This window comes from Mobula hypostoma, chromosome 8, assembly GCF_963921235.1.
Source record: "Mobula hypostoma chromosome 8, sMobHyp1.1, whole genome shotgun sequence".
NCBI lineage: Eukaryota > Metazoa > Chordata > Chondrichthyes > Myliobatiformes > Myliobatidae > Mobula > Mobula hypostoma.
The window spans coordinates 157,101,116-157,115,058 of NC_086104.1; the positions used below are offsets into that span (position 1 = coordinate 157,101,116).

At 45.2% G+C, this 13,943-nt stretch overlaps 1 protein-coding gene across 1 annotated transcript in view; it reads left to right on the forward strand.

Moving 5' to 3' along the window:
* The window catches only part of LOC134351111 (bone morphogenetic protein 1-like), a 273,809-nt gene that overhangs the window by 202,881 nt on the left and 56,985 nt on the right, over positions 1 to 13,943 (forward strand). The window contains exon 8 of the mRNA XM_063057200.1: positions 3,475 to 3,599. Within this exon, the coding sequence (XP_062913270.1) occupies positions 3,475 to 3,599 (125 nt within the window). The remainder of the gene's footprint in view (positions 1 to 3,474; positions 3,600 to 13,943) is intronic.

The following is a 13,943-nucleotide window of genomic DNA, read 5'->3' on the forward strand; positions in this document are numbered from 1 at the left end:
GCTGTTCCCATGTGGCAGGCTCCCGCTCTTCGCACAGCTGATGAACCCAAAGGAACAGCAGAGACCAATACAGTTTGGCACCAGCGGCGTTGCAGGAGTTGCCAAAATAGCCTTAAGGACTCCAGCTCTGGATTTTTCCTCGGGGTTTACTCCCAAGGCCTTCCCCATGAGTGGGTATGGCTGCAAGGCAGCAGAGGTCTTAGATTAGAGTATTTCTTCTGGATGAGCTGTCAACCACAGCTGGCGAGCTCCATCTCCCCAAAGTGACTGGGTTTAAGGTGCCAGTAAGCCATCTTTGCCAATTCTCCTGTCAGTAGAAACTGTTCCTCCGGGCTTAAACCACACAGGAAGATCAGGAGCTGGACTTGGTTGTCAGAAGCAAAAGAAAATCTGCAGATGCTGGAAATCTGAGCAACACACACAAAATGCTGGAGGAACACAGCAGGCCGGGCAGCATCAAGGAAAAGAGTACTGCCAAAGGATTTTATAACCATATAACAATTACAGCATGGAAACGGGCCATCTTGGCCCTTCTAGTCCGTGCCGAACGCTACTCTCACCTAGTCCCACCGACCTGCACTCAGCCCATAACCCTCATTCCTTTCCTGTCCATATATCTATCCAATTTAACTTTAAATGACAACATCGAACCTGTCTCAACCACTTCTGCTGGAAGCTCGTTCCACACAGCTACCACTCTCTGAGTAAAGAAATTCCCCCTCATGTTACCCCTAAACTTTTGCCCTTTATCTCTCAGCTCATGTCCTCTTGTTTGAATGTCCCCCACTCTCAATGGAAAAAGCCTATCCATGTCAACTCTATCTATTCCCCTCATAATTTTAAATATCTCTATCAAGTCCCCCCTCAACCTTCTACGCTCCATAGAATAAAGACCCAACTGGTTTAGCCTTTCTCTGTAACTTAGGAGATGAAACCCAGGTAACATTCTAGTAAATCTTTTCTGTACTCTCTCAATTTTGTTGACATCTTTCCTATAATTCAGTGATCAGAACTGTACACAATTTTGCCCAGAAACTTCAACTAACTCTTTTCCCGGATGCTGCCTGGCCTGCTGAGTTCCTCCAGCATTTTGTGTGTTGCCCAGTTGTCAGAGGCTATTTGAGGTGTATGTCACTGGGAGCATTTAATAGGTAGTGGGAGCTCTTCCCACTGTCACCCCCAGCTACAACAACCTTGAGGAGTTTGGGGAATATTTGCTCAGAAACACGTTGACCCAGTTACCTTCAGAGAACATTGGGAACAAGGGAGCTTAGAGTCGATAAGACCAAAAGACGTAGGAAAAGGACTAGGGCCATTCAGCTTATCGAGTCTGCTTTGCTTCTTCCATCATTGCTGATTTATTAACCCTCTCACCTCCAAACCCCATTGCCCTCCCTGTGAGTCACAGAGCACTATAGCACAGAAGCTCTGAGTCCATGCCGAACTATTCGGCCCAGTCCCATCGAGCTGCACCTAGACCATAGCCCTCCATGTCTTTCTTTTCCAAATTTTCCTTCAATCTCGCAATCCAACCTGCATTTCTCTGGCAGCTCGTGCCTCACTCGTACCACCCACCGAGTGAAGAAGTTCACCCTCAGGTTCTCATCACCTTTCACCCTTGACCTTTAGTTCAAGTCTCGCCCAATCTCAGTGAAAAAAGCTGCTTACACTTACTCTATCTCTGCCCTTCATAATTTTGTATACCTCTGTCAAATCACCCCTCGTTCTCCTGTGCTCCAGGGAACAAAGTCCGAACCTGTTCAACATTTCTTTGTAACTCGGGTCCTCAAGTCTCAGCAACATCCTTGTAAATTTTCTCCGCATTCATTCAAATTTATTGATATCTTTCCTGTGGGTCAGTGACCAGAACTACAAACAGTACTCCAAATTACACCTCAGCAATGTCTTATAGATCTTCAACATAACATCCCAACCTCTGAACTTAATACCTTGATTTATGAAGGCCAAGGTGCCCAATGCTCTCTTTATGACGATCTACATGTAATGGTACTTTTGAATTATGTCTCTGTGTTCCTGAATCCTCTATTCTGCTCTACTCCTCAGCGCCCTGTCTGTTGTGTATTTAATATTTCAGTAATATTTGAGTAATCTTGTATTATATATATGTTTATTTAACATTCTTGTTTGTTTAAATAATCCATATGCACGTATATGTATAGTACATGAAATGCATACGTCATCACGCTACCTCAATACATGTGCACCTCGCCTGAAGTAAAACTCAAAGTTAGACCTGCGTTTAAACTCCTGAATTAGTTTAATATTCTGAAGTTACAAAACATAACACTACCATTCACTGTGTAAGTCCTGTCCTCCCAAAGTGCAACACCTCTCTTTCCATTAATCAGTCTCTGTCCCTTCAATCCTCTTTCCACAAGCACCTTTAATCTCTCCTAATGGCACTCATCTATCATTGACCAATGCCCATCATTCGGCCCTCTCCCGCCAACTCCCATTTGTTAAAAGTTAGCTTTATTTGTCACGTGTGCATCGAAACACACGGTGAAGTGTGTCGTTTGTGTTAACAACCAACACAGTCCAAGGCTGTGCTGCGGGCAGCCGGCAAGTGTCACCATGATTCCGGCGCCAACAGAGCAAGCCTACAATTTTTTAACCTGTACGTCTTTGGAACGTGGGAGCATTCCACCGCTTCCTGTAGGAGTTTGCATGTTCTCCCCGTGACCGGGGGGGGGTTTCCTCCGGGTGTTCTGGTTTCCTCCCACAGTCCAAAGACACACCAATTGGTAGGTTACTTGGTCATTGTAAACTGTCCCGTGATTAGGCTAGGGTTAGATCGGGGATTGTTGGACAGCACAGCTTGAAGGCCCGGAAGGGTCTAATCTACATTGTATCTTAATAAGTAAATATATACATATTTACTGAAATGGCTATCGTGAGAGGGCACAGTTTTAAGGTGCTTGGAAGTAGGTACAGAGGAGATAACAGGGGTAAGTTTTTTATGCAGAGAGTGGTGAGTGCATGGAATGGGCTGCTGGCAATGGTGGTAGAGTTGGATATGATAGGATACAAGAGGCTCCTGGATAGGTACATGGAGCTTAGAGAAATAGAGGGCTATGGGTAACCCTAGGTGATTTCTAAAGTAAGTATATGTTCGGCACAGCATTGTGGGCCGAAGGGCCTGTATTATGCTATGTTCTATGTTTTATGTTCATACTGGAGCACCCAGAGGAAACCCACGTGTTCACGGGGAGAATGTACAGACTGCTTACAGACGGTGGCGGGAATTGAACCTGGGTCCATGGCGTAATAGCGTTATGCTACTGTGCCATCCCTGTGCAAGTTCAATCCAACAGTCTCACTCTCCCATTCCCATTACATCCTATCAGTGATCAATGGTCTGATTAAACTGGCCTGGCTCAGTATCAAGAGCCATTTGTGCTAAATCCGGAGGAATAAGGTTTTAAGCTGACTGACAATTGCTTTTCTGTTTAGGGGAATATTCCTGGACACCATCCTCCCCCGGTATGACGAGAACGGCGTCCGTCCCCCGATTGGTCAGCGCACACGACTGAGCAAGGGAGACATCAGCCAGGCTCGGAAGCTGTACAGGTGTCCAGGTAAGACGGGCCAGTGGGTATTTTTCTCCAAAGTGGCACCGAGCTCCTGTCTCTGTCGAGATCGTGGCTCAGACAGAGTAGTTTTAAGTTGGTAGTGATGGTTTGGGGGTCAGGGAGGAGAGTTAGAGGTCAGGTTAGGGTCTAGGGACAAGGATGTGGAGGTCACGCTTCCACTCTGCGTTTGAAGTCCGGCGACGTGGATGGGTGATGAAGGACATCCACAGTCCAGGCATGGTCATTGTCCAGTCCAGTCCAGGTTGCTTTGATGTATATGTGATAAATTTGAATGTGGATGGTTAGAAAGCACATCAGGCAGAAGTGCCCTGGTGACAAGCAGAGTCCTTTAAAGAAGAACTGGACAACAGTTTGTGAAAATGAATCATTGAAAAGGGTGAACAGCATGTGAAAATACCAGCCACTGATACTCTATAAAACCTAGTGCAGACTTAATGGGTCAAAAATGGTGGCTACACCCACTCCATCACAGGAAAAGCCCTTCCCACATCTACAAGAGGCACTGCTGCAAGAAAGCAGGACCCCCACCATCCAGGCCATGCTGTTGTCCACTGCTGCCCGTTGGAAGGAGGTACAGGAGCTTTAAGTCCTCACCCTCAGGTTTGGGAACCCCTGCCCTACAACCATTAGGCTCCAGAACCAGTGTGGCTAACTTTACTCAACTCAACATGGACCTGAATCCATAACTTCACTTTCTACAACTCACGTTCACAGTATTATTTATTAATTTACCATTTACTATTAGTATTATTGTTGTTCTTTTTGTATTTGCTACATTATGTCTTCTTTTACCCATTGGTTGCTTTTATCATCTTTCTGTGTAGTGTTTCGTTGACTCTGTTGTGTTTCTTTGTACTGTCTGTGAAGGCCCACAAGAAAATGAATCTCAGGGAAGTACATGGTGACATTCACATACTTTGATAATAAATTTTGGATGGTGGAGTGGAGATATGTCCATACCAAAAGAGGTGTAAGGCACTTCTTCCCTCCGCTAGCCTGCGTAACCCTTGGGCAAGGTGTAGCACCTGCTTCGCCCCCGATCAGGGTCATGTGAAGTCATGGGAGCAGGTGGTGGACCGTTGTGTGAGCAGCAGGTGCATATCACAAGTCCTGGTTATGCGACCAATGACGTCAGGCAGACAATCTCTGAAGAGTATTGATAATGGCTGGGGTCACCCGTCTTGTAAAGACTCTGCCCGGGTTTTGGGCTGAAACGTTGACTGTACATTTTTCCATAAACGCTGCCTGGCCCGCTGAGTTCCTCCAGCATTTTGTGTGTGTTGCTCGGATTTCCAGCATCTGCAGATTTTCTCTTGTTTATGCCCAGAGAAGGCAATGGCAAACCACTTCTGTGGAAAAATTTGCCAAGAGCAATCATGGTCATAAGACCATGATCACCCATGTCATACAACACGGCACATAATGATAATGATAGTAAATTTACTTTGAACTTCGAACAAATGAATGGCCTGCAAGGCTGGAATAAATGCGAGGGAGACTCATTGCTTTCAGTGGAGCCCCGCCGAAGAGCCAGCATCTTCAGCAGGAGCTGAGTGTTGGCTGGTATAGAGGACTGCTTTCGAAGGCTGAGATGGAAGATGAGCCAGTGGGCTGCACTGCTTTTAGCATTTGCACAACAGCTTTCTGCAAAGCATCAGTAACACAAACCCCTCTCACCGAGGTACTAAACTAGCCGAAGCCTTCACTGCCGCAGTAAATCACACATCAGCTAACAAGCTGAAAAGAATGATCACAGCTCTGGTATGCTGACATCCTGTACAACGCTTGTGGTGCCAAACACTGGAAGATTTAAAGAGAAATATAAACTATTTTCATTCCCTTCACCTGCTATTAATCATGTTTGTTGGCTGTCCTCCACTGAAGCCACAGGATGCCACAAGTGCTGGTTCTTCCTCCCCCCATTTCACTGCCTATTCCTTAGTATGGAAGAAAATCTGACACAAAGATTCATTTAAAGTGGATCACATTCTACTCTGTCTCGAACTTCGCTCACACCAGCAGGAACCCCACAGGAAGGTGGTTGGCTGTGTGACCCGTCCACTTCCCCCCACCACACTGAGCATAAGACCACGAGGCATAGGAACAGAATTAGGCCACTTGGCCCATCGAGTCGGCTCCGCTGTTTGATCAGGTCTGATGCAGGGCATTGTGCTTGTCAGTGAGCCCGATCTGGGATTGTACCACTGGGTTGTGACACAGAAGATATGCTAAGATCATAAACCATTCAGCCCATCGAGTCTGCTGATTTATTATCCATCTCAAATCCATCCTCCTGCCTTCTTCCCATAACCTTTGATGCCTTTACTAATCAAGAACCTATCAACCACAGCTTCAAATATACCCAATGACTTGGCCACCCCAGTGATCCATGGCAATGAATTCCACAGATTTACCACCCCCTGGCTAAAGAAATACCCCCTCACCTCTGTTCTACAGGAATGTATTCTGAGGCTGTGCCCTCTGATCCTGGACTCTCTCACCATTGGATACATTAAAATGAAAGATGTAATTCACTCAAAAAGGTAAACAAATGATCAGGACATTGCAGTACATCTGTGAAGTCAACGTACATGATTTTATGTTCTTGCTACTGGTTTTACGATGGTCTTTTGCTTACAGGGTACATATTATCTTGGAACAACAAATTGTTCTTATCAGCCACCATTAATAAAGTCAAAGTCGAGTTTATTGTCCTGTTCACCAAGTCCCTGTGTGCACAGGTGCAATGAAAATCTTACTTGCAGCAGCATCACAGGTGCAGAGGGTCAATACAGGCAGATTTCACAAGAAGTGATTAGCTTAACACTTTACAGTACGATGAACCCAGGTTCAATTCCTGCTGCTGCATGTAACGAGTTTGTATGTTCTCCCTGTGGCTGCATGGGTTTCCCCTGAGTGCTCCGATTTCCTCCACAGTCCCAAGATGCATTGGTTGATAGGTTACTTGGACATTGTAAATTGCCCCGTGATTAGGCTCGGGTTAAATCAGGAATTGCTGGGCAGCATGGCTTGAAGGTCCGGGGAGGTCCGTGCTTTATCTCAAAAAATGAATACAAAAGACCATTTTAGTGCAAAGTGATTGAGGTGGTCAGAATGTTGCTAAACTGTAGTGAGCGTTGGAATTGGTTATTATTATTGATACTAATAAACCAATAACTGAAAATGCCTCGTTAATGAGAGAGGTCAGAGGAGAATGGGCAGACTGGTCCAAGCTGACAGGAAGGTGACAGTAACTCAGATAACCACACATTATAACAGTGGTGTGCAGAGGAGCATCTCTGAATGCACAACGTGTTGAACGTTGAAATGGATGGGCTGCAGGAGCAGAAGACCATGAACACACACTCAGTGGCCACTTTATTAGCTACAGGAGGTTCCTAATAAAGCAGGTACTGAGTGTAGGCGTAATGTCAAATTTCTTCAGGCTGATGTTGACGTTATCTTTGAACTATTTCTTTTGCCCATAGTTATTCCAGACCTTTTTCAATATGTGTTCTAAATCTGACGATACTTTGATCTCCTGATGAGGCACGTTCTATCTTCTCTGCTTCAGTTTCCAACCACAGATCAAATAAGTTCTCCTAAAACAAGGGATTCTGTAGATACAAGAAATCCAGAGCAACACACACACAAAATGCAGGAGGAACTCAGCAGGTCAGGCAGCATCTGTGGAGGGGAAAGAACAGTTGATGTTTTGGGCCAAGTTCCTTCATCAGGTTTGGAAAAGAAGGGGGCAGAAGCCAGAATAAGATGGTAGAGGATAGGGAGTAAAACAAGCTGGCAGCTGATAGGTGAGAACAGGTGAGGGGAAGTGGCTGATACCAGGGGCATAATTTCAACGTGATTGGAGGAAAGTGTAGGGGGGTGTCAGAGGTAGGAGTTTGCATAGAGAGTGGTGGGTGCATTGGAATGCCCCACCAGGGGTGGTGGTAGAGACAAACACATTAGGGGCATTTAAGAAAATCTTAAGCAGGCTCATGAATGATAGAAAAATGTGGGGCTATGTAGGAGGGAAGGGTTAAAAGGCCAGCATAGTTTCATGGACTGAAGAGCCTGTGCTGCATTGGAATGTTCAGTGTCCTATGAGGTATTGGTGGCAGGCAATGAACCCTCTGACTATTTTTACAGTTGTGCGGGCCAACCATTATTCTGAGCTGGAAATTTTTACACAACCTAAAAACTGAGCAGCACTTAAAAGGTTTTTTTCGAAATATACGTTGGTATTCAGTAAGCCAACCGTTTATTAACAATGAGCTACCAACTTCCATTCTGTGTTTATTGTTACAATTTCTCATAGTGTTATAACTTGAAACACAATGTAAATACATCGAAGTTCTAAAATGTTTGAAAATGAAGATTGTGGTATGTTTATCGTATAGAAAATTTATGGATTATGGTAATTAAAATATAATTACAGGGTAATTCAATTATATTAGCATAGATTTCAAAACTATATTAACATAATTTCAAACTTATATCAACATATATAAAAGAAAGCTCCAGCCACGTGGCAACAAAGACTATGTGTTTGAGAGCATTAGAGTGACTGCACTGCCATGCACCCGTGCATCTTAGAGGGAGCAATGGTAGTGGGTGTCTCTCAGTGCACTCTCAGGAGGCAATTGATTGTCTCACAGAGGTTCTCAATGAGCAGGCTACAAACATCCATCATGTATATTTGGCAGCATGAATCCATCAGCTTAAGTTGTATGCCACTCCACCATGGGCACTGTTCTCCCCACCACCCAGGACATGCCCACTTCTCCTTACTATCATCAGAGAGGAAGTGCGGGAGCCTGAAAACATACACTTAATGATTTAGGAAGAGCTTCTTCCTCTTTGTCATCAGAATTCTGAATGGTGCATGAATCCATCAACACTAACTCATTACTTTTGCTCTTTTAAGACCATTAGCCAGGAGCAGAATCAGGAATCAGGATACTGACTGCTCCTGGGTTAAAATGGCCGACTTACGGACACCTCCATATTGGAATGAGTTCCCATAGTATTCCTTGTCGTCACTATATACCATGTTGTATGACGTGGGTGATCATGGTCTTTCCATGACTATGATTGTTTTTGGCAAAATTTTTTCTTCAGAAGTGGTTTGCCATTGCCTTCTTCTGGGCAATGTCTTTGCAAAATGGATGACCCCAGCCATTATCAATACTCTTCAGCAACTGCCTGGTGTCAGTGTTCACATAACCAGGACTTGTGATATGGACTAGTTGCTTGTACGACCATTCACCACCTGCTCCCATGGCTTCACGTGGCCCTGATCCGGGCGGGGGGGCTAACAAGGGTGGCCTGCTGGTCAGCGGAGGGAAGGAGTGCCTTTCACCTCCTTTGGTAGAGATGTATCTACACCTGGCATCCGTATTATCGGTTATCATATTAAATATTTTCCAAATTGTGGACAAATTCCCATTAAGGATGTCTGTCAAAAGAGAGCTTGTTTCTTACCTGAGGCAGCCTCTGCAAGGAACCCCAGTATGGCCGAAATATCTGCTCTGAGGCTGCAGTGGTGAGCATCAATAGGATTTCTCTTTCCTGATGACACGCATTCAACATCTTAGGAACAGCTTCTTCTCCTCGGCCATCAGATTTCTGAATTGTCCATACAGTGGTTAATGTATGAGGAGCTTTTGATGGCTCTGGGTCTGTACTGGCTGGAATTTAGAAAAATGAGGGGGGATCTCGTTGAAACCTATCGAATATTGAATGACCTAGACAGAGTAGATGTGGAGAGAATGTTTCCTGTCATGGGAGGGTGGCGGGGGGGGGGAGTCTGGGACCAGAGGGCACAGCCTCAAAATAAAGGGGCGTTCATTTAGAACGGGGGGGGGGTGGGAACGTCGACTCAGACCATGAGAGGCCTCGGTCAGGCATTTTCATGCCTTACAAGGTGCAGATTGGAAGTCTGTGTGGGGCACCACTCCTCGCACAGACTAGAGCAATGTGTGATTAAGTGCCTTGCTCAAGGGCACAAACACACTGCCACAGCTGAGGCTCGAACTAGCGACCTTCAGATCACTAGACGAACGCCTTAACCACTTGGCCACGTGCCCAACACTTAGAACGGAGATGAGAAGGAATTTCTTTCGTCAGAGAGTGGTGAATCTGTGGAGGCCAAATCATTGGGTATATTTAAAGTGGACGATGATAGATTCTTGATTAGTCAGGGTGTCAGGAGTTACAGGGAGAAGGCAGGAGAATGGGGTTGAGAGGGATAATAAATCAGCCATGATAGAATGCCGAAGCAGAATTGATGGGCTGAATGGCCTAATTCGGCTGCTTTATCTTATGGTCTTATGGTCTGATATTTTCCTATTAGCGTTTGTAGCACCTTATGTATTGCAATGTACCACTGTACCACTACCACCTCAATTCAGGACGAGTCAGTGATAACAAGCCTGATGAAGGGTCTTGGCCCAAAATGTCGACTGTTCACTCTTTTCCATAGATGTTGCTTGAGCTGCTGAGTTCCTCCAGCATTTTGTGTGTGTTGCTCTGGATTTCCAGTATCTGCAGATTTTCACGTGCTTAAAATAAACCTGATTCAGAATTGGTGGGATCTGGAGTACTGCAAGTGTATCACCCTGTCATTGGAACCATTGGCTTATCTGTAAAATGAAAGCATCAGAAATTCTGCGGACTGAGTTTTCTTTGTATAAGGCACACTGAGCGACATGCGGTTGGAATTAAGTGAGCTTGTGCATTGATTGCCGTCCAGTATACTTTGTAACAAATCAACGTTGCAAATTAAAGAGCTGATGATAAGCAGCCAGGAAGAGACTGTTCCAAGTTCTTCGTGTTTCAGCTCTTCACAGTTTCTGTGTTAGCAACGCCTGATGACTATATTAATCACAGAAAACACAACTGGTGCAGGGTGGCATTGTAACCTTTTACAGTGCCAGTGATGACGGTTCGATTCCCGTTGTTTTCCCTAAGGAGTGTGTCTGCTTTCCCCCCACAAATGACACCATGCTTCTGGTGTCCAACATAGCAAGCCCACAACTCACTAAACCTCACCTGTACGTCTTTGGAATTTGGGAGACATCTGGAGCACGCGGTCATGGGGAGAATGTACAAACTCCTTACAGACCGCGGCGCAATTTCACCTCGATCACTGGCTCTGTAAAGCGTTACACGTACTGCGACGCTACAGTGTGTGTAACTGATTTTACTAATAGGGGTAACAAGACATTCTGCAGACGCGGAACATCCAGAGCTACACACCCAGAATGCTGGAGGAACTCAGCAGGTCAGGCAGCATCTCTGGAGAGGAATAAACAGGCAATGTTTTGGGCCAAGACCCTTCACCAGGACTCCGCTCCACAGGAGCTGCCTGACTTGCTGAGTTCCTCCAGTGTATTGTGTGTGATGCTCAGAACAGAATCTCCTGTGTTTGTAGAGTACACGTGATTTTTAAAAAATAATGACATTGAATTGCTGTGACACCTGGGCTGCAAAGGAAGGTGGAAGCAGACTGAAGAAGAGTACAGGCTATTCAGCCCATCAAGCTATGCCAAACTTTTAGATTACTCTAAGATCAGTCTAACCCGTCCCTCCTACATCACGCTCCATTTTTCTATCATCCATGTGCCTGTTGAAGAGTCTCTTAAATGTCCCTAATGTATCTGCCTTCACCAGGGTGTTCCATGCATCCACCACTCCCTGTGTAAAAATCTGTCTCTGACATCCCCATGTACTTTCTCCGATCGCCTTAAAATTATGCCCCGCTAGTATTAGCCATTTCTTCCTTGGGAATAAAGGTCTGACTATTCACTCTATCTATGCCTCTTATGACCTTGTACACCTCTATCAAGTCACCTCTCATCCTCCTTTGCTCGAAAGAGAAAAGCCCTCACTCACCTAGTCTATCCTCATAAGACATGTTCTAATCCAGGCAGCCTCCTGGTAAATCTACCCTGCACCCTTGCGTGAAAATGGGAAAAATGCATCCTACTCAGCTGTGCAGGTGCACGGCCGCGCAGTAACTTAAGTGCTTCCGCGCACATAGCCTTCGTTGCCACGCAATGGGAATAAAGTCTGATGAGAAAAAGTTCAGGAAATGGGAAGGATTTTCTTTTGTTTTACTGTAGTTCATTACACCCTTCAATTAATAAATAAAACTCAGAAGTATGTAATTTTCCAATTTTCATTCTGAATATTCATTGAGTGCACATTACAAAAAAAAACACAGTTAAAGTGCCGCATAGTTTTATGGCCGTGTAAAAATGTCCTGCACAGAGCAATAGTTGGTGGGCACAGCTGTAAAAAAAATAGAGGGAGCATTGATCTCCTGTTCCTCCTTCCCAACAGCAGCAGCGAGAAGAGAGCATGGCCTGGGTGGTGGGAGTCTTGGATGTTGGACAAGTACAATCGCCCCACAAAATAAATAAATAATACTTAGAATGTGAGTTGAAGAGTCCTTGAAAGTGAGTCCAAAGGTTTATATCTTGCAACACGTATGCTGATGGATATAAACCTATTTTCCTCCTACTCCCTCTTCCTCTATTTCCCACTCTGGCTTTTTACCTCTTCTCCCATGCCTATCACTCCCCCGGGCTCCTCTCCTCCTTCCTTTTCTCCTGTGGTCCACTCACCTCTCCTATCAGATTCCTTTCTCTCTAGCCCTTTACCTTTCCTACCCACCCGGCTTCACCTGTCACCTTCCAGCTAGCGTCTTCCCTCCTTACCCTCTTCCTATTCTGGCATCTTCCCCCTTCCGTTCCAGTCCTGATGAAGGGCCTCGGCTCAGAACATTGACTGTTCTCTCATTTTTATAGATGCTGCCTGACCTGCTGAGTTCCTCCAGCATTTTGTGTGTGTGCACATATGCTACACGTGCTTCCCGCCACTCTGTAACAAGACCCTGCGAGGGTCAGGGTCACTGACTGGAAGCCTTGTTTTGTATTCCCAATATGTTTTTCATTACCTTATCCCATTCAGCCAAGTCAGCAACATATGTCCCCTGGCAGCTGTGGCTGACATTGACCTAGTTTTCTTTTTGGGATTGTTTGTTTAGTGAGAGGTTAATGAGCAACAAATCCCCCCCCGCCCACCTTGCAAAATTACTCTTCATTAGGTTCATAACTTCTGCACAAAGTTACAGGGTGAGCCATGTGCCAAGGGGCACGAACAAAGGGCAGGTTCCAAAACTCTTCCTCCCAGTTAGATGCACGTTGTTCCAAATGAGTTCAGACAGCAGCTGATTGTCCAAATTAAGTGGTGTCCATGGTCAATGTAAGTGCAAATTGTTCAGCAGCATAACGTGCACTTTGTCCTCTGGTTTTACAAGATCTTATCTGTGGGAATCAGAATCAGGTTTATTATCAGTGATATATGTTGTGAAATTTGTTGTTTTGTGGCAGTGGTACAGTGCAATGCATAAAAAAAATTGCTCTAAGTTACCATAAGAAATATAAAAAGATAAATAAGTATTGCAAAAATGGGAGATGTGCAAGGGTTCACACTCTTAAAAGATGTTCTGACGTTGGCCTCGCAGGGTCACCGGATGCTGCCGGGATTCCAACAGGTATAGCTTTATTCTCCCATTCAAAGTGCACATAAAGGGCATTCATCTCATCAGGGAGTGAAGCATTTTAGTCATTAACGATGTCAGGTTGTGCTTTGTCGGAAGTAATGTCCTGCAAACCCTGCCATAGCTTTTGAGCATCTGATTCCATCTCTAACTTCACTCAGATTTGGTTTTTTTCGCTCTCAAGGTAACCTCTGTACGTCATTATTTTTGGTTATGTACCATGTCACATGATGTGGATGATTATGGTCTTTCCATGACCATGATTGTTCTTGGCAAATTTTTCTACTGGCGTGGTTTCCTCTTGCCTTTTTCTGGGCAGTGTCTTTACAAGACGGGTGACCCCAGCCATTATCAATACTCTTCAGAGATTATCTGTCTGGCGTCAGTGGTCACATAACCAGGACTTGCGATCTGCACCAGCTGCTCGTACGACCATCCACCACCTACTCCCTTGGCTTCACGTGACCCTGATCGGGGGCTAAGCAGGTGCTACAGATGGGGGGCTATCGCTCAGGGAAAGATCTCACTCAGTCACATGCAGACAGGCAGGTGATTATTACACTGGTTACGGGCAGGGTGACTCACAAACACACATTTTGAATAACTGCATAAACCAAGCTGAAATGTAACAGTAAATGAACGTCCACAGCCTAAACCCAGGAAAGCATTTGAACATAAGAAAAATAAATAGTACTGGTCATTAGGAATGCTGGGGCAGGCTGTCACCACGCCCCCTCGCCACACCCTTCCCAGAGAGCCAC